This window comes from Trametes versicolor (assembly GCF_000271585.1).
Source record: "Trametes versicolor FP-101664 SS1 unplaced genomic scaffold TRAVEscaffold_5, whole genome shotgun sequence".
NCBI lineage: Eukaryota > Fungi > Basidiomycota > Agaricomycetes > Polyporales > Polyporaceae > Trametes > Trametes versicolor.
The window spans coordinates 2,946,545-2,967,417 of NW_007360325.1; the positions used below are offsets into that span (position 1 = coordinate 2,946,545).

Genomic DNA, 20,873 nt, shown 5'->3' on the forward strand with positions numbered 1-20,873 from the left:
CTTCGTCGACGAGGTCGATCGCTTTGTCGGGGAGGAAGCGGTCTGAGATGTAGCGCGAGCTGTATACCGCGGCTAGTAGTAGGGTGAGACGTCAGCGAGGCTCGCAGTGCGCGGGGAGAATAAGGTTTACCTGTGACGAGGGCGCCGTCAGAGATACCGACACCGTGGTGTACCTCGTAGCGGGGCTTGAGACCACGAAGGATAGAAATCGTCGCCTCGACAGTAGGCTCGTCGATCTGCACGGGCTGGAATCGACGCTCGAGCGCGGCGTCTTTACCAATGGTCTTCCGGAACTCGTCCGCTGAAGGACGTGGTCAGCTCAAGGGACTCTGCGGCAATGTATATTATACTTACGCGTGGTCGCGCCGACGAGCTGAAGGCCGCGGGCAAGCGCAGGCTTGATCATCTGTCCAGCGTCGATGCTGCCTTCCGCTTTGCCAAGGTTGAAGAGCGTGTCTGCGTCTCTGTTAGCATAAATCGAGCTGGAATTTGCGCAAGAACTACTCACGAAGTTCATCAATGAAGCAAATCACGTTTCCCGCCTACGGCAGAATGTGAGCGAGCGGCATAGCGCACAGGGATTTCTCATCACATACTTCGTCTTCAATATCCTTGATGAGGGCCTTGAACTTCTCCTCGAACTGCCCGCGGATGCCAGAGCCTGCCATGATAGCGGCAAGGTCTAGTGACAGAACGCGCTTGTTTTGAAGAGACTACAGAGGATGTACTGTGAGACTATGACATACATGTTGCGGCAAAGTAGAACACACCTCTGGCACTTCCTTGGCAACTATACGCTGCGCGAGGCCTTCGAGAATAGCGGTTTTGCCTACACCAGGCGGGCCGATGAGCTAGGAAGGATAAATGAGACTGCGAAAAAGCAGCTCGGGTGCGAGGGACTTACGACTGGGTTAGACTTCGTCCGGCGAGAGAGGACTGCTCATGGTCAGCGGGGAGGAAAGAGTAGGTTTAGGGAGGCAAAATCTCACTTTGAATTGTTCTTCGAATCTCTGCATATATACTGCAGTCAGCGAGGCAGGGGGAGGGATGAGGAACTGGACATACCTTCGTCGCGACCGATGGTAGGGTCAAGCTTGCCGTTCTTTGCTAGCTCGGTAAGGTCGACACTCTGGCGACATGCAGTCAGCACTCCGTGGGAGAGTAGTTTGATAGTTGCAACTTGAGCAACCACGCAAGAGAGGGACGGAAACGAGACGAATGTGGAGGAAACTCACGTATTCCTTGAGAGCCTCGCCCTTCTGCCGCTGCTGTCCCATCATGTTGAACCCGGGAAATCCACCCGCGCCTCCTCCCGGTGGACCCTGTGCATATGAACGCGAGAGTACGAGAGGTCCTGTTGCAAGCCTGGGACATGGCGAGATGCGGGAGAGAGGCGCGCGGGGAGGGAGAGCGGCGAGTGCATTGCGAGGCGGTAGGCGGCGGACAGCAAGCGATCCTTGGAGTCTTGTTGAGGCCAATTGTTTGCGGAGCATGATTAGAGATAGGTTAGATATACAAGAAAAGCGTTGAGTAGCAAGGGCAGACGAGAAAGCAAAGGGAGAGCGAAAGAGTAGGAGCAGTTCCGGACATTCCGGCGACGTCCTGCCCTTATACAGGCGCCCTACGCGATCACGTGTCTCTCGCTGAACTGGAACGCGCGAGAATTGTCGGTCTTCTTCCTTCTTCTCTTCCACCACCATCCTTCTTCTCTCGCACTCTCCGTCGTTGCCCGCTATCCGGCGCGCGTCTTAGCACGCCCTACTCGGTTCTTAATATCATCACCGAGCTGGTTCTAGGCGATATAACTTCGTCGCGCCTCCTTGCGACATCAATGGACCGGTCACAGTGACCCTTCTTCGCTGCCCTAGCGTATGTTGCACATTCCTATCGTAGCACGTTTGACAAAGTATGGCAGGAGCCTGTATTTACGGGGAAGAACTACTTAAGTCCCCACTTGAACCTTACCTGCTTAGGCACTGACTGCAAATCTGGGTCCCGGCGCGCAATAGGTGTACCCTACGAAACCGCTATCAGGCAATCACTCTGCGCCTGGGAAATGTGTACTGCATTGGGGGAGGCCTCACGGTAGCTTTGTTAACATCTTCTCTGCTGACCGGTATCGACATTCGAAGACATGGGCTGAGGGTACATTCCAGGTGTCGTGCATCGGTCCGTATTTCCGTCACTAAACTGGGCGCAGATGAAGATCATCGGCGGTGCAGCTCAGAAGATCATAACTTAGGTTTGACGGACTACGTCTTCTCTGTTGGAAGTAGATCAACCTTGCTCGACAGCTGGCTGTGCGACTCCCTGTCTCCCTGGCCGCTCCGTGCACGCGTTCATTCCTGCAAGTTCCTTCGACATGAAGGACTGTCACGGCCTAAAGGTGCGCTACGCGTCGCGCGAGATAACCCTCGCTATTGTAGGAATCGAATTGGGTAAAATAAGGTGAAGACATTCTTTCAGTACACGCCTCTGTTCGTATCTCGCGCTCTTATACCGATAGACTTCTGCGCGCTCACGCGGCCTGCGGATAGACCTGCTGAAGCCCTTCGCGTCCTTCCCTTGATCATCCGTGGTAGTGACAACTAAGAACGCAGCGGCGGATTCGCTATTGCTACCAGTCCACCTGGTCACTCATGGTTGTTTCTACTCGCTTCCCAACCCCGGGCGGAGGCACGGGTTCTCACTCACGTTGATGTATGCAAAGGTGCGTTACATACATAAGCCGGGGCGGCGCATTCGTTCTCTGGGATTGCACCGTCTCATCCATCTCCCCCTTATCCAGAGCTTCAGTCAGCCCGCGCCACCATGTCCGCAGTACCCGTCCAGGTGCTTTCGGCGATGTACGTACAACTGCATGGACCTCGCCAGCGCCCGCTGATTGTATGTTTTGCGTTCTACCGCTACGTAGCTACCAGGAGGATCTCCTCGAAATGGCGGCGATTGGTATGCAAATCACCTCCTTTGCGGCGCAACGATTCGCATACTAACGATGTTGCTCTCCCGTACCCGTCGTGGACAGCCCTGATCGCGTACGAGTATATAATCACCTTCAATCAAGAAGTCACATTGTTTTGGAAACGCAAGCCGACTGGTGCAACGGCGCTGTTCTTCGGGACGCGTTACATCGGTCTCTTGACCTACTCCTTCCTTGGAGCCGCGACGTACGCGCCCATGTCTGACAAGGTGAGTACCGAATTTTTGAACAGCGCCAGATGTCGTTGCACTCCGCATGCTAACCGCCACATTACAGAGGTAAGAGAATCGACGCAGTCCGCGCGCTGTGAGACAGATCAAGTCGCCTTTGCAGTTGCACCCGTATCGTCAATGCCCAAGCTGCGGTCAACATCGTTCAATATGTCTTTTGGGCTTCGCGCCTCAGCCATGCATGATTAATTATGTCCCCTTGGTTGTCGGTCTACAGCCTTCTCCGGGTTACGCACGCTCGCGTTGAGCAAGATGAACTACTATCTAGCATTCGCGGTCTTCATCTTCGCGCTCGGCCCGTTCGTGATTAACCTAGTGAGTACCTAGACTCCGAGTCCATCTTGCACCACAGTATCGGCATATGATACCGACTCAGTTTGTTAGCACACCATATCCTTGGGACTCGTTGGGACGAACATAGCGCCGTTTGGGTGCGGAGGCGGCGCGGATCTGACGCAGGCACTGGCTATCATGTGAGCATGTCCTTCATATATTCGACAGCACACGATGCTCATACGCGTATACATCTTACGCAGGGGTGTCGTCGTATCGCGTTCGTGCGCGATTATTGCGGATATCATCGCTATCACGGTCACTTGGCGCTCTACGGTGAATGTACACGGAGTTCTCGCTGGTGACAGACGGTCGTCGGTCGCGAGCACTCTGTTCGTAAACGGTACGTGGGTAGTCGACCAGTATATGTACGGCGTACTCGATATTGATTAGTGCTGTTGCGCAGGCACGATCTACTTCTTGTGAGTTATGCATGGGCATATCCCGTCTGGACTTATCTCATCAGGAACCGCGCACGCTTCTTAGAGTCTTCGTCACTATGAACACCTTTCACCTTCTGCTCACACTCCTCTCAGTATAGTACTCCCTCTACAAGTTGCTGTGACAGCACTCACAGCACACTCATCCCCGCACAGGTCGTCGACGCCCTCGAACCCGTCAGCCTTGTCACGGTATTCACAGACCCGTAAGCACCCACCGCCTCTCCGCGCGACGCTCACGAAAACTAGACACTGGCTCGCAACAGCCTGGCCACCGTCCTCACCTGCCGCTTCCTGCTCGCCCTGCAGTCGGCGAACCAACAAGCGCTCGGGCAGGGCTCTGCGGAGGATGGGGAGGACGATGAGCGCGGAGGCAGTAGCACCCTGCAGTTCGCGTCGAGGATCATTGGGTCTATCGCTGCGTCTATCCCGGCGGGACACGGGGTGGGTGGGTTTGACGGCGAGGAGGAGGAGAGCGAGGGAGGTGATCCCGAGGCCGACGATGGACGGGGCTGTCGGGCGTTGGAGGGCGGAAGGTGCGAGGATGTGCTCGACATCTCCTCTCAGGCGGGCGATGTTGTGGAATGTTGAAGCTTGTGCGAGCACGCGCGCGCTCATGATATCTGAATTACCTGTGAACTACATGAGTAGCTCCCCATTCTGAATAACCTCAACAATCGGCAAGCAGACGACAGAGCAGAGAGAATGAAATTGCAAGCCTAGGAGCGGTTCCGGACTTTGCGGCGACGCCTTCGTCTTACAGACGCCCTACGCGACCACGTGTCTCTCGCCCGAAGTGCAACGTGCGAGAATTTTCCTTCTTCTCTTCCACCACCACCATCGCTCTAGCCTGGGCTGGCCGTCGTTGGCCGTTTCTCGAGTCTCGATGTTTCCTCTGGCCACGTACTGGCGTCATATTGTGTTCTGATCAGCATTTAAGATATTACTTGACGATACAACTGGAACTCTGTGAAGGACACCTCAGAGTCGCCCACTCCTTCCCGCACTGGTCCTGAGCGAAGATTGCAGGAATACATACGCACAAAAAATCATGCTTTCCCCGTCTGAACATTAATTGCGACGCTCACGGCGAGGTGGCATCCGCATCCCGACCATGCTATGTTATGTGCACACCCTATCGCTCCTCGGCTTGCAGGGTATCTATAGCTATATACCGGTATGCCAATTCTAAAATAAACGCTCGCATGCCACTGATGAAAACCGATAGTTATTAGCGTCCGCGCCCACCTCTCCTCAGCTGACCCATAGGGTGCACGACACGTCAGATATAGTTCTAGGGCACATCGCGGGCGCTATGGGTCGGTCCAGCAGTTCAATCACTCGACTTAGCTTGCGGCCGTAGATAGTGATACCAGGACACTGGCGGTGCAACTCAGACGGTCCCGGTCAGACCTTAGGTTTGACGAACTTCATCTTCTATGCCAGAGGTGGGTTCACCTCTCTCGCCAGTGGACTTCGTTTGATTGAAGCTTGAACATGCTATTTGCAGGTACTCCATGTACCCTGGCAGTTCTCGTATCCCCAGGGCGGGGAAGCGTTCGTGGCCTCAGAACGCTCTTAGCCTCTTGAGGGATCACAGGCGCAGGATTCGAACGAGGGTTTTGCGTACCTGCACACCACGGTCCGTCTCGTCTCGCGTTCTCATACTGTGTCTGAAAATTTGATACACTGCGGACGGTGTCCACAATCTTCCCGTCCTCACAGCCTGAATCGCGAATATGTCAAGCTTCTATCCATCCAGTCGCTTCAGATGGTTTCTACTCGCTCTCCGACATCAGACAGAACCTTGGGTCCCTGTCGTTGATTGTACGGACATGTCGTGCATATAAGCCGCACTCGTCGTAGGCGTTTTCTGAGAGCCCATCGTATCTAGTCGAGCCAAGTCTGATCCCAGCTTCGATTCGCCCTGCGTCACCATGTCAACCATCCCCGTCCCGGTGTTCTCGTCTTTGTGCGTATTAATTCGTCCTCGCGAATCTCAGCTAATTGTGCTGTCTTTGGCCGCATCGCTGCTCAGTTACCACCAGGGCCTCGTTGAAATGGGGGCGACTGGTATGTAAACCTCTTTCGCAGCACAGCGACTTGCATGCTAATCTCATCGCTCTTCCATCCCCATCGTAATCAGCGCTGATTACTTACGACTATCTTATCACTATCGACCAGGAAGTCGCTCTGTTCTGGAGGCGTAATATGAGTGGTGCGACGGCACTGTACCTTGGAACACGTTACATCGGTGTCCTGGCCTACTCTATCCTCGGCACAGCAACGTACACTCCGATGACTGAAAAGGTGATTCATACGTTCAATATTCTAAGTTCTAAATACCTCTAGTTTCTAATCAATATACTCTGCAGAGGTACGGAAACGTTTATGGGTCACTACGACGTCGAACCAAGTTATCGACAAAATTCTGCAGCTGCATGGGTATTGCCATTGCTCAACCTGCGTTCAGCGGCATGCAATACGTCTTCTTCGCAGGTAAGTTGCCGAAGCATGGAGCCTTGACCCGTCCTTCTTTGACCAATCCTCACCTCTATACCTGGCTGGCAGCATTCTCCAGTATGCGCACGCTCGCATTGAGCAAGATGAACTACATGCTGGCGATCGTTGTTTTCGTCTTCGCGCTCGGCCCGTTTGCGGTCAACGTGGTACTTTGACAGTCTTTTTCCATAGCGCAGCATGCGTACCTGATATGATGTGCCAGCACACAATGTCGCTCAGTCTCGTGGGGGAAATTTTTCCGCCGTTTGGATGCGCTGGTAGTGTCAACATAACCCGCACGGAAGCTATCATGTAAGTGTCCTTTTCGTACGGGCGGAGGCAGGCGGCATTGATGTATGACCATAGGGGTCTGTATATAGTATAGTCCGTGACGCACCTCACTTCTACTTAACCCGTCGCCTTTACGTCAGGTGTCGCCGTGTCGCGTTCATGCGCAATCGTCGCAGACACCATCGCCATCATGGTAACCTGGCGCTCTGCCAAAAATGCTCAAGGCGTCCTCACCGGACTTCCGCACTCGTCGATAGCGAGCGCTCTGCTCATCAATGGTGAGTCGGCGTAGGCTATCTACGACATGTATCGAGTCCTCTGCTAATTTGATTCTATTGTACAGGCACGATCTACTTCCTGTGAGCCATCCCTCGATGTCACGTACTACACTAGCTAGCGAGATCTGAACAGAATCCTTGCACACTCCGCAGCACACTCCTAACCCTCAACATCCTCCATCTCCTTTTCACTCTTCTCTCGGTACACAAATATCTGCGTCGTCACTCGTAACATCATTAGTAACCTACCTTGCCTGCCTTCCCTTAGGTCGCAGACGGCTTCGAACCCATTAGCCTCGTGACCGTGTTCACGGACCCGTAGGGCCCCGCCGTTTCCTAAACCCCTGACAGCAACTGAACATCTTACAACTGACAGCCTGACCAACATATTAACCTGCCGCTTCCTGCTCGCCCTCCAGGCGGCGAACCAGCAAGCGCTGGGGCAGGGCTCCGCGACGGAGGACGCGCACCATGGAGGCAGCGACACCCTCCGGTTCGCTTCGAGGATGATAGGATCTATCGCCACGGTGTCTGTCCCGGCGCGACACGGCGCGAGTACGCTGGACGGCGAGGAGAGCGAGGAAGGTGTACCCGACGCCGACGACGGACAGGGCAGCGGTGAGCTGTCGGGCGGAGCATGCGAGGATGTGCTGGTCATCTCATCCCAGGCGGGCGATGTGGTGGAATGCTGAGCTTGCATGGGCGAGCAGACCGGCGACCACGATCTCTAAATAGCTGTGTAACTACTAGTGTATCTCCCCATTCCGACTACCACCGGCGACTGCGCTCTACGCCCACGCGTCCACTTGCTCATGCTATCGCCCGCCAAGCATGCACAAGAAGTGATCACCATGGTCCGAGCTGCCGTGGCTCAGGACCCCCCGGAAATCCCATGTTTTCTGGCGGGTGTGTCATCACTTCACACACATCGTCAACATCCGCACCCTCAAGAACTACAGGTCGTGATCCCGCGCTCACCTTTATTAACGAAGGACCTCATCTTCGCCTTCGCGGCGGGTTTGGCCTGTTTCCACACCGTGCGGTACGCCTTGAGGCACATGGGACTGAGCGTGCGCGTCTTGACACGCCAGATCTCGCCCTTGCGGAACGGGCTGTCGTTCGGGATGTCGATGAAGATCTCACGGCCCTCGCCATCGGCGAACAGGTCCCATTCGGCGCTCCAGGGAGGGACGGGGACGTTGCCAGTGGTTGGCGGATGGAAGTCGTCCACTTCGATCCAGTCGGGGTCGCCATCGTCGTCGATGATGGCAGGGTAGTCGTTTGTGTTGTCGGGTTTGCAGAACTCGCGGTGGATGTACCAATGCTGACGGAAAGCTAAGTAACCCTGGGCATGCAAGAGCGGCACATGACATACCTGACGTTGGCAGCTAGCACTGCAGTAGCGGGGCTTCCGCTCTGGCGGACAGGCGCCCCCGCATTTCAGCAGCGAACTCTTGTTAGTGGCTTGAATCTCGCAGCCGTTATGGGCGCACCGGTAGTGGTGAGGCGCCTTCTTAGTTTTCTTGAGCCGCGCGGTCTCTTTTACCTGGAGACGCGACAAGTAACTGCTGTGTGCGTTCCACAGGTGCCGCAGGTCGCAAAACTCTCTTGCGGTGCGTACGTCCAGGCCGTACCGCGCGCGCGTCGTCGCGAGCCAGGACGCGATGCGAATGGCGACGATGGGCACGAATCCATGGCTGATGCAGAAGTTCGCGGCGCAGCACGCGTAGTAGAGCGCGTACGACATCTGGCGGTTGCCGTGCCAGCTCAACGCGCGCTTGTCGTCAGCCCAGCAGGAGAAGAAGAACATGTGCGCGTAGCACGCGAGCGCTTGGAGGCGCGTCCGGGTGGTGGTGTTGCGGAGATTGGGGGGCGGGGAGGGGTCCTCGTCCTCGTCGTCTGAGAACTCTAAATCTACCCCGGGGTTGTCGACGGTGCTGTAGGTGAGGTGCGGTTTGAACCCAGACAGGCGCTCGGCGATGCGCATTGGGTTTATGCCTGAGCCAACTGGGGGGTTGCAGACGGAGAGCATTCTGGAGAGTCGGGACAGCACAGATTAGCAATGAATTGGTATCACGGTCGCCAGTCGGACAGACTGACACGTTGCCTGCAGTTCATTCGATTCTTCGTGTGACATCTCCTGCAGACATGGACGACCTGGAGGGAGAGTTCGGCGCACCTTAAGCAAAACTCAAGCATGAGTGGCCCGTCGTCGATTTGCAGGCCATACATTATAACCTCGGGGGTGTTCTCCCTGACCGAGCGCTGCCCCTCGACGTACAAACGCCTAGGGTCTGGTGGATGGCGGTAGTCGTAGCATGTTTGTTCCTTGAGCGTGATGTATTCTTCGAATCCTTCGCATCTTCCAGGGTAGAATTCAGAGGGGATGTCGCACGAGATTTCGAAGACAAGAGGCATGAAGCGATGCGCTGTGAGCGGCTAGGAAGCGGAGAGGGAGAGAAGCACGAACTCCGTTTCGAGCGGACAGCGCTCTATATGAACTCGATCATAAGCGATCGGGCCGGAATGTCCGATGGTGGCTGTACTTTTGGCGCAAAAGTCTAACTGTTCGTCAAGTCCTCCTGCTCGTGCTCATGCTCATGCTACCGCGGCCCCTCGCGAGCCCATCCATCCACCAAGTCCACCAAGGTTCAAACGGTTTCGGATCCCGGTTCAAGGGTTCCAGAAACCCCATGTTCGTCGTGTGGAATTTAGTGCTTATTGTACTCGGTAGCGAGCGAGACGGCTCGCTCTTGTTCTCGTAGAGTAGTTTATTGTTTTATTCGTCGTTGTGTTTACCTAGATATGCGCCACTCATGTACGTATATAACCGTCCGCTCGAGGTCGAATATATGCACGCGTTTGCACTCGGCCAAACGCGACGATCCCGCGCTCGCTCTCGCTCGTACCCGCGCGCTCGATCTCCTACACGTCAGTGAGTGCTTCATCCACGTTCACGTCAACGAATGTGAGCACCCGCATCCCCAAGTAGAGACACACGTCGAGCTTTTCCACTCACTTTTTCAATTGAAGGCCGCACTGTCGTGTTCGCCTTCACATAGGCTCTTGTAGGCACCTACGCGCTGCGGTCTTTGAGGCATAGTGAACTAAGTGTCCGTGTCTTCACGCGCATGATCTCGCCTCGCCGGAATGGGCTGTCGTTTGGGATATAGATAAAGATCTCCGGACCCGTGTAGCCGGCATAGAGGGGCCATTTTCCGTCCCATGGTGCAACCTCGGGCTTGCGATCAGGTATCGGTTGCTTGTTATCATCGACGTTGACCCAGTCGGGGCCGCCGTCATCGTCGATGATGTCGACATGATCGTTCGTCCTGTCCGGTTGCAAAACTCGCGATGAATAGAGTAGGTTCAGGCAACCACTGACAACCCCCGCGAAGCGATCAGCACAAAACTACATTGTCCAACGCATGCATACATGGGCGAATCATCGCTTATAGTTACACGGATTATACAAGACTATGATAGAGCTTGCGAGTAGCTCAGAAGACTACATGTACCCAGGTCAGTAATGGCGTAGTGGAGCCTGGAGAAAGAAGTACGTACCACGGAGGCTGTAGCCCGGGCCGTCGTCGTTGTCGTTGAAGTTGGCCTGGCAGCGGACCTGCCCGCCCGACGGGCAGGTGAAGGGCAGCGTGTTCGTGCCGCTCTTCTTCGCGATCTGCGTCGTGTCGTCCGGGTTCTGTGGTAAACGGATTGTCAGCGCACGCATGACTCATGTCGGAGCGGGAGCACGTACGTCGACCTCGACGGAGCCGATCTTGCTGGTGTCACCCGGGAGGCAGCCGGTCTTGTCCGTGACTTGGCAGGTCCTGCATGGTACAACGAACGGTCAGCACGAGTGAGAAGTAAACGGGAGGGAGTCGTACTTCGCCTCGCCAGGCGTGCAGGAGGCGGTGATCCACCAGATGAAGTGGCCGTCGCCGAGCGGGCCCGTCGAGCCGCACCCGGAACGCTTGGCGAGCGAGATGCTGCCGTCGCCGGAGCGGGCGACGAGCGACGCGTCGGCGGGGGAAGGCGTGGCCGAGACGAGGGCGGCGGAGGTGACGAGGGCAAGGATGGTGGAGAAGCGCATTGTGAATAGATGATGGGTGGTGGTGAAGGCGAGTGGCGAGTGGTGGGTGTTCGATGTAGCTGAGGAAGTCTGGGTGACTGGAGGGAACTGGCAAGGACGCAGAGGTTTTTATACGTTTTCCTCTCCCCAAGACTGCGCTTGACCGACTCGCTCGAATGGCTAAGTGTCTGCTTCCTCGAGCGTACTCAGTGAGGATGGCTCAGTGTTTACGTCCAACGGTCCATAGCGTCTGATGTCAGCGGCTGTGAAACGATAAATGAAGTGAGCACTCGACCGCACACTGTTTCAAGACACGGCAACCGAGAATGCACTCCACCTACAGACTGCTCACTGGAGCACAACAGACCGCAACATACACCGTCGTGACTGTGCTTCTGGCTTCGGCACATTGCCATGCACGGGAGTGCCCGTAACGTACCCGGAGTAGTGACGCAATAGAGCGTTTGCCCCGGGCGCATCGTCCGATCGAGGTCGGGCGTCGTTGCAGAAGCATCCCGACGCCCCGCTATGCGCTGCCAGAAGCAGCTGATGTCGACTTTGGGGTGCGTTTCGGGCGTCCGACCGCTACCCCCGCAGCTGCATTATTGGAGAGGTGAGCGTTCGATGTTGCACAGCAGCATGGAGCACTCGTACCAGCAAGGATAGATGGGTGGCCGCCCCGTATCGAGGCAAGAAATATAGACGTGCACAGTTGTACATGGTGGCTCATTTGCGGCTTGTGATGCTGCGAGCGGTGCGTTTCCTGTGTTTGCGCGCACGTGGCATGGCCGGCGGTAGAGGTATGACGTCGATGTGTACGAGCTAGCCTGCACCGCTCCGCGTAAGTCCCATTTTCAGAGTATGTTGAAGAAAAGCTTGGTGCTATGCGAGAACGAGCGTGATGGTCGAGAGAGCTGAGTCGGACGAGTGAGGACGGCAAAAGAGATGGTAGCGTGGGAACTTGCACCGCACTCACTCAAACCTTCGTGAGCGCTTTAAAGGCTCCTGCTTTCCTCTCTCGACATCGGTCTGTTCCAAGTAAAACAGTCTTTTTTGAGCTCTGGGCTCACTTCACAACCACGCCGATTGACTTTGCACCATATGTTATGGTTTGCGATGTTCTTGTCGATGCGGTTGATCTCAATGCGGTACGGCTCGTAATTAGCATTTTTTTTCATTCAGAGGCCTCGTGCACAGATGGCATTAGCTTCGCGCCTCCTCTCAATTGCGCTCATTACAAGACCTTGAATACAAGCTCAAAGCGAAAACAGAAGGGTAAGTCATCCAACCTGTATCACACCGAAGTCACTGCGAAAAACGCTTATATTTCTGCATATACCAGAGGGCCTGACGAATCCGCTCGCTCTACTCGTACACTGGCAAGACACGCTTCAACACGCTGCCCATACAACTTGAAACTCAAGCTACTTCATATACCGTCCTGAATCAATCCGATACTTGCGACTGTCGATTTAATCGGCGTTTGCAAAGGCTGACATGAAGAATGAGTCCGGTCGCATGCGGAAGACGTAGCAAAATCTGCTCACTGCGGAGGCTGTAGTTCGGAGCCTGGCTCTTAGAGTCCAGGTCCACCTGGCAGCGGACCTGGCCACCCTCGGGGCAGTTGAACACCACCGTGTTCACGTGGGTGCCTTTGGCGACGTTGAACGTGTCGTTCGGGTCCTGATACTCATGCGTCGTCAGCGATCAACATCACTCCGCCGTGCAATTTGCTTCGGGCGCAAACAGCTAAGCACGCGGACGTACATCGACCTCCAGGGAATTGATGTGCGTGGTGTCGCCGGGGACGCATCCGTTGTGATCAGTCGCCTGGCAGCTCCTGTTGCGGCACAGTCGCGCCGCGTGAGCATAGGTAAGCACGAAGACACGGCGGGGGCTTACATGCGAGCACCCGGGGTACAGGTTCTGACGATGTACCAGATGCTGGAGCTATTCCCGAGAGGCCCGTACGAGCCACACCCGGACTCTGGGGTGGGGACCGTCGCGGCGTCTCCGCCATGGACGGCGTAAACGGGCCCCTCAGCGGGAGCGGGGCTGGCCATAACGAATCCGATGGAGGATATAAGAGCGAGGATGGCGGAGAAGCGCATTGTGAGTGCTGTGTTCTGGTGTTGCGAGTGCAGGATGACCTTGTAGGCTGAGGATATGGCGGTTGACTTCGTCCTCTTTTATAGTCCACCATCGTCGCTCGAGCTCCAAAACACGACGCCCAACTGACCACGGCAGGGTTAGTGCCTGTGCAGGTGCCATTCAAAGTGTACACCAGCCTCTTTTTGCCCCTGTGTACCTCGAGCGACGACAGTACTCTACCGCAGAGTACCTAACACCGAACGCTCACGATACATTCGTCAATTCTATATCTCTCATGCAGACGTCCCTCGTGGGCTGATCGCCACCCTTTGCTCGGCCAATGCCAATTTGCTGTATGTTGTTTTTAACACCAGCGCACGCACGCACTTACGAGTTATTCAATCCCGCGAAATGAAGGTCCTCCGAGATGACCATGTAGCCACAGACCCCTTCGGCCCATGTCATCAGTCTCGCGTACAAGACAACAAGGTGAGCACTCGCATGGTGATGGGCTCAGCATCGGGTTCCTGCCTGTCCACAAAGTTGTGCCGCTCCCCTGTGGCAGCTTCGACCCCGGAGATACTGGGCTCCGACTCGCACCAACCGCATTCTCGTTGAGCCGCTCGTGGTTGGGGTGGCAAGTAGAAATCCAAATTGGGACGTCACTCTCGTGCGCCTCGGTCAATAGGTATGCCGCCCCTGGCTCTACGATCCGTTCGTCGTGCCGCCATCCCCCTCTACCCCCCAGCTCATTGACACTGGTGGTCCGGAGCACTTTTCTCTGAGTCATAGCTGTGGGATCAAGCCTGCAGCATGTGACGAAGGGCACGGGAATGCGCTGCTCGATGGAAGCCTGAGGGTTGACACCACTATCGCCGACGATGCGCGTTTGAAGTTACTTATTCCGTCATCCTTCGCGATGCTTTCTCCATGGGCAGACTGACGGCCGCCGTGGTACGCAAGCTGTTCTCCCGCGGAGCATGAGACACGATGAGCTGACACGCCGTGGCTCGGGGAGCAGTTTCACGTTCGCACGACTGGATCGCTGAGGTGAGCTCGCAGACTCCCACGAGTCATCTTCGTTGAATGACCAGATCAACAGACAATTGCGTCAAAGCATCTTCGTCATTGTATAGCATCCCGCTCGCACTTATTTCGCATGCGTTTGCGATATTTTGGAGCAGATCGTCGCTAGTGCGGCGGATCTGTACCCGACGCCGGAGACACGGTCCCACAGAGGAACACCGATTCTGCCATCCGTCAGAACTTGCCAGCCTCTGAAGATGAAGATACGCATTCTCAGCTTCTATTCTTGGGCGGCTGACGGCGCGGCGGTGCCGATAAATGGGTCCTCGAGATATAACGCTGTGCCCCCAGCATGTCGCCATCGACGGACCCGCGTTCGCTTATACGATGTCAAACCCCTACGATTCGCAGACGACTCAGCTCATCTCTGCGTATACATCCGCGTAAGCCTCTTTCCGCTACCACGACCTAAATCATCAGACCTGATTGTGCCCTCTACTATCAGACAACATACGTGCTGGCTTCAGATTGCGTCCGTAGGTACGCATATCTTCTAACGCGGAGTCACTACCAACGCCTACTCACTCGTAACCTGCACGAAGCCCTACTGGCGTACGAGTATGTCATCACTTTCGACCAAGAAGTCGCGCTGTTCTGGAAGCCGAAGATTACCGGCGCCACCGTCCTCTTCCTGGGCACACGATACACGGCGCTGCTGAGCTACGACTTCATGCTCACGGCGACCTTTTCGCCGCTACCCGACCAGGTACGTCATCCTGTTATATGCTTAGTTTACTAGTAATGACATGGAGTACTCGGATAGAGGTATCAACATTCCTGAACGTGACTATCGCGATATTTGACGAGCCGCTCTAGTTGCTCGATACTGCAAAAGGTACAGTTCGTCATCAATTTTTGTCAATATCCTCTCTGGGCCGGTACGTTCCTTCCAAGATCAGTCTTTGGTCGCTCTCATTCGATTCCCTCAAGCATTCTCGGCCCTTCGGGCACTGGCGATGAGCGGGATGAACTGGCCACTGGCTCTGTCGGTGTTCGTCTTGGCTCTCGCGCCGTTCCTCGTGAATATTGTATGTATCTATTCAGGAGGCTTGTATCCGCATCGTACTGGGCTAATGGCGTGCTTTTTGCAGTGGCCGGTGGCCCTCGACAAGACGGGCGGGATGAACATACCTATCCTCGGCTGCGGTGGCTTTGAGAATTTGACCACCCGCCAGAGTCTCATGTCAGTCCACTGCCGATGACTCTTGCCGTCCCGCACGCTGACCCTTAGCTTTCCCAGCGGTATAGTCGCTCTACGACATCGCTCCTACTGCCCACCAACGCTGATTTTTTCACAGACGCAGTCATGTCGCGCTCGTGCCTGATATTGGCAGACGTGCTGGTTATTCTCGTGACATGGCGGTCGCTTGGGAGGACGAGCCGCGCCGGCGGAGGTGTGGGCCCAACGCTAGCGCACACGCTCATGCACAACGGTGAGTGTTCCTTCTCATGTCAGCACCTTAACGACCTCATGCCTAGCTCGTGTTCTGTGTAGGCATGATTTACTTCGTGTGAGCTCCTCCATTACATCCGTGTGGCCAGTGTGCAATCCACTGATTCCCTCGCAGAGTCGTCGTTGTGTGCAACACGCTCCATCTTATCCTGACTCTCCTCTCCGTAAGCTGCCACCCGTCCTCAGCGAGTCAAGACACACCTCGTGCTGACGTCGATATATTCACATAGATCACGACCCCGCTCCAACAGACCAGCCAGGTGACGGCGCTCACGGATCCGTAAGCACGCACACCGTTCACTCTGTGCTGCGCCTCACGGATCGGGCCTCCCTCACATAGCATCACCACAATCCTCATCTGCCGCTTCTTCCTCGCCTTGCAGCGTGCAAACCAGACCGCGCTCGGCCGGGATACGCTGCGCTCCACGCACTCGCTCGGGGATCACGACACGGGCGGGGACACAGGCCTGCGCTTCGCGTCGGTCGTTATTGGCTCGATCGGCGAGTCGCTCACTGAGACGGATCCGGAGCTCGACCTCGTTGACTCCGCGGACGACATGGGGGAGCTGGGCGAGAAGGACTCGGCTTCGTCCGCCGACGGCGGGTCCCTGCCCAAGGGATATGGGGAATGAGTTCCTCGATAAGTGGAAACGGTTCGTCAGAGAAGGCACAGGCATAGTTGTCGGTGCAAAGGTTGGTATCCCAGAGTGGCGTAGTTCATCGGTATGTAGATATAGGAATCGTCCTGTCCCAGTTTTGTATGATTACGTGGTTGCAGCTCAAATGCACGAAGGCGAAGTTCGAGCTGGGCGTTATTATGACAACATAAAGACGTACGGTACAAATGGCGCTACGTGCACAGGTGAACGACGGCCTCGTAGGTCGTAAACGTCACCATATTAACAGGTATAGCTCTGCAAGATCAGACCATCAGCAAAGCTCCTCGCAATGGGGCACTGGGACCGGCCCACATACCGTATGAGTGTCGGCGCGAGCCCGCGGAAGAACACGCCCAGACCCTCCGCGCGGTACGAGGCGACTATCGTCGACCACATCGTGCGGTACGGGTTGTTCGGCGCGCCCGCCGCAGTGGTCTGCATGCGCGTCTTGACGACGTCGAATGGGAAGGTGACGATCCAGCCCGCGACGCCCGCTGTCCCGCCCGCGGTGAGTAGCGCGGCGAGCGAGTGGTTCTCGAGCTTCGAGCCTCCCGCGTCTGCGGAGGCAGAGTACGGGCGCGGCCAGTAGCGCAGGGTGGCCTCGTATGCTGCGAAGTAGGCGCCATATCCGACGTCGCGGAGGGCGGTCGCGCCGATGCCGCGGTAGAAGCCCCGAAGGCCGTGGTGCCGCCAGATGTGCAGAACGACATCGCGGTCGCGCAGGGCAGCCGGGGAATGGGCGGTGCGTACGAGCGATTGCTGGTGTATCTTGATGAGCTCTGCGGGAGTGGTGATTAGGCTTAGGAAATAGAATTGGTTAACAACGGAGGGTCGAGGGTATATAGAGAAAAACATACGAGGATAGAACGCCGCTTCCGGCGCCTGCTAGGTTAATCTGGGTGAGTGTAGGGGTAGTGGGCTCATCTCCAAGCTGTGCTTGCAGTAATGACCGGTACGTAGAGAACACAAGTCCATTTAGTGGCGGTGCGCCAGCCTATATACGGAACGATGCAGTATGTTTGAACATGACACGTTAGCGCACTGCTGCGTGGGGCCACTTCTTCATGGTATGGATGTGGACTGAGCACGTACGAGCGGTGCAATCATGCCACGGTAGAGACCTCGTATTCGTTCTTCGCGCACAATCGTGAATACGGCGTGGGCGGTCGAGCGATATTTGGATGCTATCTGCGGGTTCTGGAACCGCACCTTCACTGGGCTGCCAGGTGAGGGTGCGCGCAGCCAGATCGGACCGAGGTGACTTACCGGTGTCAAATGGGTATCCGACCACTACCGCAGCCATGCCTGTGCATTGTGTAGTTTAACGTACTGCGCACACCAGTGTGATGCAGTGTTACGCACCCGCAACTGTCCCGGCCAAGAAATCGAGAGCAGGGCTGATCTCTTCGGACCGAGGCGTCAGGGCGTTGCAATTGGACGAAAACAAATTTCACACCTCTGGGCCGAGCCTCAGTGACTTCTGACATAGCTTTCTATTGATTAGGGGGATGTTGGAGGAGGCAGAGCATGGGTTCGACGCAGGAGCCGAAAAAGTGGCTGATGGGCGGAGGAGAGCATGGCCAAGTCCGAAGCGCCCGCCGACATCATCGCCTTCTCCGCAGGTGCCTCTTCATCCGCGCTCCCCCTCATCCACATCTCAACCCTGCTCTTCCACTACCACTCTCGTCCCAGGAATCCCTCTAGTATTGTCAGTAACAAAAACGATATCCCGCGATGTCTCTGCAGGTCAATCTGTCGAGCAGGGACCTCAGCGAGGCTTACGAGAACGTCGTTCACGCCCGCGGCATTGATTGGGCTCTCTTCACCTACGACAAGTCCTCGAATGATCTCAAGGTGCAGTCCGTTGGAGATGGTGGTCTCGAAGAGCTCCAGGAGGAGTTCTCGGATGGAAGGTACGTCCTATCGCCCGTGCACTGCGCTGCATATCGTCTGAGCACGCTCTGACGGCTGCGCAGGATGCAGTACGCGTTTGCACGCGTCAAGGACCCCAACGTACGTGGTTATTCTCCAAGTGGCGTTGTGTATGCTCACTAACATAACGTATCTGTAGAGCGGGCTGCCCAAGTTCGTGCAGATCAACTGGTGCGGCGATGGTGTCCCCGTCGCCCGCAAGGGTCTCTTCCACACCCACTCCAGCGCCGTCGCCAACTTCCTCCGCGGTACGCATGTCGTAATCAACGCCCGGAACGAGGTACGTCTCCCTTTCTATGCGTCCTCTACACTCCCCAGCTAACCGCGCGTCCAGGCCGATGTTAGCCCAGACTTGATTATGACCCGCGTTGAAGCCGCATCTGGAGTCAACTACTCGTTCCAGAAAGAGACTGCGCGCAAATTCGAGCCCATCGCGCCCGTTGGGACCAGCTATACCCCCGTCGGAAAGGTCGACATGGGCGCGCTTCGCAAAGGTCCCACCGCATCCCCTGCCGCCCCGCCACCTGCTCCCGCTGCAGCGCGGCCTACCCCCAGCGCCACCCGCGCTGTGCCACTCGCGCCTTCGCCCGCGCCCGGACTTGGGAGGGCCCCCATCGCGAACAAGGCTCCCGCCGACGCGTGGCCAGAAGAGGACAATAGCTACGCTCCGCCTCCGCCGCCCCCGGCCGCGAACCGTCCTGTCCCTACGTTTGGCGCGCCCAAGCCTGCTGCATCTGTACGTCATCGTTCTTCCATCCGTATTCTACGCGCACATGCTTAACGTGAACCGCACAGGTCGCTTCGAGGTTTACCCCCGCAGCGCCTGCAGCGCCCACCCCCGTCGCGGCGTCCAACACCCCTACAAAGCCTACAGAAGATGACGATAAGATCGGCCCTGTCGGGACCGCGTACACGCCCATCAAGCTCCAGCCGAAGAAGCTCGTGAACCCCTTCGCGGCGAAGCAGGCTCAGGCTCAGGCGGAGCCCCCCGCGCCCGCGTCCAGAGGGCAACCCGCGGGCGGCGCGAAGAAGCTGACGTGGAGCGAGCGTCAGGCGCTCGCGAAGAAACAGCAGGAGGAAGAGGAGGCCCGCGCAGAGAGCGCGCTCGAGTCGGTGCAGGCGCCGCCTGCGCCTGCGTTCCGCGGCGTGCCTCCCCCGCCGCGCGCGCCTTCGCCGCCGCCTGCGGAGGAGGAAGAGGAGTATGCTCCTGTGAGTCTATCATTTCCTAAGTTCTTGAGAGCGCTCTCTGAATTCTGTTGAATAGCCTCCACCCCCTCCCGCCCCGCCTGCGCTCCCCAGCGCGTCGCGCCCCGTGCGTGCCGCGTCGCCGGAGTTTGAGGCGCCACCTCCTCCGCCCCCTCCGCCTCCACCGCCTCCCGCTGCCGCCCAGTATGCTCCAGAGCCAGAAGAGGAGGCCGCGCCGCCGCCCCCGGTGAGTCGAATATTGAAGTCAGTCAACGAACGAATCTGACCGCATGCCTGTAGCCTCCCCCGCCGCCTCCGCCCCCGGTGGCTCCTGCTGCACCTGTAATAGCTGCGGCTGTACCAGAGCCCGAACCTGCGCATGCCCAGGGCCAGGGTATCTGCGCCATCGTACAGTTCGCGTACGAGGTATGTGGCTCATAGCGCACAAACACGACTTTCCAGAACTGACAAATATTTCAGGCGCAAGAGGACAACGAGATGAACCTCGACGAGGGCGAACTCATTGAGCAGATCGAGCAGCTTGATGAGGGCTGGTGGTCTGGCGTAGGCGCTGGAGGCGCTAAGCAGGGTCTCTTCCCTGGTACGCCATCACCCACGGGGTATAAAATGATAGATCTTTCTAACCTGATCTCTTGAACAGCGAACTACGTCGAGATTGTTGAGCAAGAGACAGCTCGGGCAGCGACACCGCCCCCGCCTTCTCCGCCTCCGCCCCCTCCCCCGGTACGTAGCCCTCGCATACCGTTCAGAGATCGGTTGTGCTAACAATTGTGGTTGATGTTCAGCCCCCACCTCCGCCCCCGCCCGCTGCTGCCGCACATGCCGAGCCAGAGCCGGCTTCGGAGGAGGACCTCGGCTCGTGGGCTGTCGCTCTCTACGAGTATGTTCCTCTGTTTCGTTAGTGGGTACTAATAGTGCTGACACCTTTGCCACCTCAGCTACGACGCCGCGGAGGACAATGAGCTATCGTTCAAAGAGGGGGACCGGATCACGCAGATCGAGGCCGCGTCCGAGGACTGGTGGCAGGGCTCCGACGCGCACGGGAATGTCGGGCTGTTCCCTGGTACGCTGCTCTCTTACTATGGATCAATTCGTATGCTGATGCTAGATTGTACCATAGCGAACTATGTGGAGCTGCAGGCTTGAGTATCCCGAAAAGGTGAAGGCAAGCGGGTGGGTCCTTCGGAGGTGTTCGTGAAGGAATAGAAATATCAGTATGAGATCCCGTCGGACTGGGGAACGGAATTGGGAATATACTGTTCATCGGCGACAGTGCTTTTGCTCATCTGGAGCTCGGTTCCGATATAGTACAACAAGGTG

General features: G+C 56.7%; 9 protein-coding genes across 9 annotated transcripts; 4 read left to right on the forward strand and 5 right to left on the reverse strand.

The window, feature by feature from the left end:
* Positions 1-10: 10 nt before the first annotated feature.
* TRAVEDRAFT_47242 (P-loop containing nucleoside triphosphate hydrolase protein) lies at positions 11-1,280 on the reverse strand (the record flags this gene model as incomplete). Its single annotated transcript, XM_008039321.1, has 10 exons — positions 11-72; positions 131-301; positions 355-456; positions 509-542; positions 597-713; positions 771-851; positions 905-936; positions 990-1,010; positions 1,066-1,129; positions 1,236-1,280. Coding segments are annotated over 10 exons (729 nt in total), but the record flags the coding sequence as incomplete, so codon positions are not given.
* A 1,531-nt stretch (positions 1,281-2,811) lies between these two features.
* TRAVEDRAFT_64712 (uncharacterized protein) lies at positions 2,812-4,647 on the forward strand (the record flags this gene model as incomplete). Its single annotated transcript, XM_008039874.1, has 12 exons — positions 2,812-2,846; positions 2,915-2,949; positions 3,026-3,189; positions 3,259-3,286; positions 3,428-3,525; positions 3,595-3,683; positions 3,747-3,890; positions 3,954-3,965; positions 4,030-4,078; positions 4,140-4,189; positions 4,250-4,519; positions 4,551-4,647. The coding sequence occupies 12 exons, from the start codon at positions 2,812-2,814 to the stop codon at positions 4,645-4,647; spliced, it is 1,071 nt and encodes a 356-aa protein (XP_008038065.1).
* A 1,273-nt stretch (positions 4,648-5,920) lies between these two features.
* On the forward strand, positions 5,921-7,746 carry TRAVEDRAFT_47244 (uncharacterized protein; the record flags this gene model as incomplete). Its single annotated transcript, XM_008039322.1, has 13 exons — positions 5,921-5,955; positions 6,022-6,056; positions 6,130-6,293; positions 6,359-6,482; positions 6,555-6,652; positions 6,709-6,797; positions 6,852-6,857; positions 6,917-6,969; positions 7,034-7,054; positions 7,120-7,135; positions 7,208-7,256; positions 7,323-7,372; positions 7,431-7,746. The coding sequence occupies 13 exons, from the start codon at positions 5,921-5,923 to the stop codon at positions 7,744-7,746; spliced, it is 1,056 nt and encodes a 351-aa protein (XP_008037513.1).
* A 154-nt stretch (positions 7,747-7,900) lies between these two features.
* Positions 7,901-9,472, reverse strand: TRAVEDRAFT_71808 (uncharacterized protein; the record flags this gene model as incomplete). The annotated part of the gene is made up of 4 exons (XM_008039875.1): positions 7,901-7,971; positions 8,033-8,378; positions 8,430-9,087; positions 9,234-9,472. 4 exons carry the CDS (start codon positions 9,470-9,472, stop codon positions 7,901-7,903), a joined length of 1,314 nt encoding a protein of 437 aa, XP_008038066.1.
* A 658-nt stretch (positions 9,473-10,130) lies between these two features.
* TRAVEDRAFT_47246 (uncharacterized protein) lies at positions 10,131-11,147 on the reverse strand (the record flags this gene model as incomplete). Its single annotated transcript, XM_008039323.1, has 4 exons — positions 10,131-10,402; positions 10,619-10,754; positions 10,812-10,884; positions 10,942-11,147. 4 exons carry the CDS (start codon positions 11,145-11,147, stop codon positions 10,131-10,133), a joined length of 687 nt encoding a protein of 228 aa, XP_008037514.1.
* Positions 11,148-12,598: 1,451 nt separating this feature from the next.
* Positions 12,599-13,237, reverse strand: TRAVEDRAFT_47247 (uncharacterized protein; the record flags this gene model as incomplete). The annotated part of the gene is made up of 4 exons (XM_008039324.1): positions 12,599-12,618; positions 12,674-12,809; positions 12,894-12,966; positions 13,029-13,237. The coding sequence occupies 4 exons, from the start codon at positions 13,235-13,237 to the stop codon at positions 12,599-12,601; spliced, it is 438 nt and encodes a 145-aa protein (XP_008037515.1).
* Positions 13,238-14,630: 1,393 nt separating this feature from the next.
* TRAVEDRAFT_47248 (uncharacterized protein) lies at positions 14,631-16,388 on the forward strand (the record flags this gene model as incomplete). Its single annotated transcript, XM_008039325.1, has 12 exons — positions 14,631-14,686; positions 14,749-14,783; positions 14,846-15,009; positions 15,145-15,181; positions 15,234-15,331; positions 15,395-15,486; positions 15,535-15,545; positions 15,602-15,736; positions 15,799-15,814; positions 15,872-15,920; positions 15,987-16,036; positions 16,097-16,388. 12 exons carry the CDS (start codon positions 14,631-14,633, stop codon positions 16,386-16,388), a joined length of 1,035 nt encoding a protein of 344 aa, XP_008037516.1.
* A 106-nt stretch (positions 16,389-16,494) lies between these two features.
* On the reverse strand, positions 16,495-17,902 carry TRAVEDRAFT_58518 (mitochondrial carrier; the record flags this gene model as incomplete). The annotated part of the gene is made up of 7 exons (XM_008039381.1): positions 16,495-16,670; positions 16,732-17,214; positions 17,273-17,409; positions 17,508-17,629; positions 17,682-17,720; positions 17,778-17,819; positions 17,872-17,902. The coding sequence occupies 7 exons, from the start codon at positions 17,900-17,902 to the stop codon at positions 16,607-16,609; spliced, it is 918 nt and encodes a 305-aa protein (XP_008037572.1). The 3' UTR covers positions 16,495-16,606.
* A 247-nt stretch (positions 17,903-18,149) lies between these two features.
* On the forward strand, positions 18,150-20,699 carry TRAVEDRAFT_47250 (uncharacterized protein; the record flags this gene model as incomplete). The annotated part of the gene is made up of 12 exons (XM_008039326.1): positions 18,150-18,328; positions 18,392-18,428; positions 18,487-18,627; positions 18,682-19,083; positions 19,143-19,556; positions 19,612-19,779; positions 19,833-19,958; positions 20,013-20,133; positions 20,194-20,276; positions 20,339-20,433; positions 20,492-20,616; positions 20,674-20,699. 12 exons carry the CDS (start codon positions 18,150-18,152, stop codon positions 20,697-20,699), a joined length of 1,917 nt encoding a protein of 638 aa, XP_008037517.1.
* Positions 20,700-20,873: the final 174 nt, after the last annotated feature.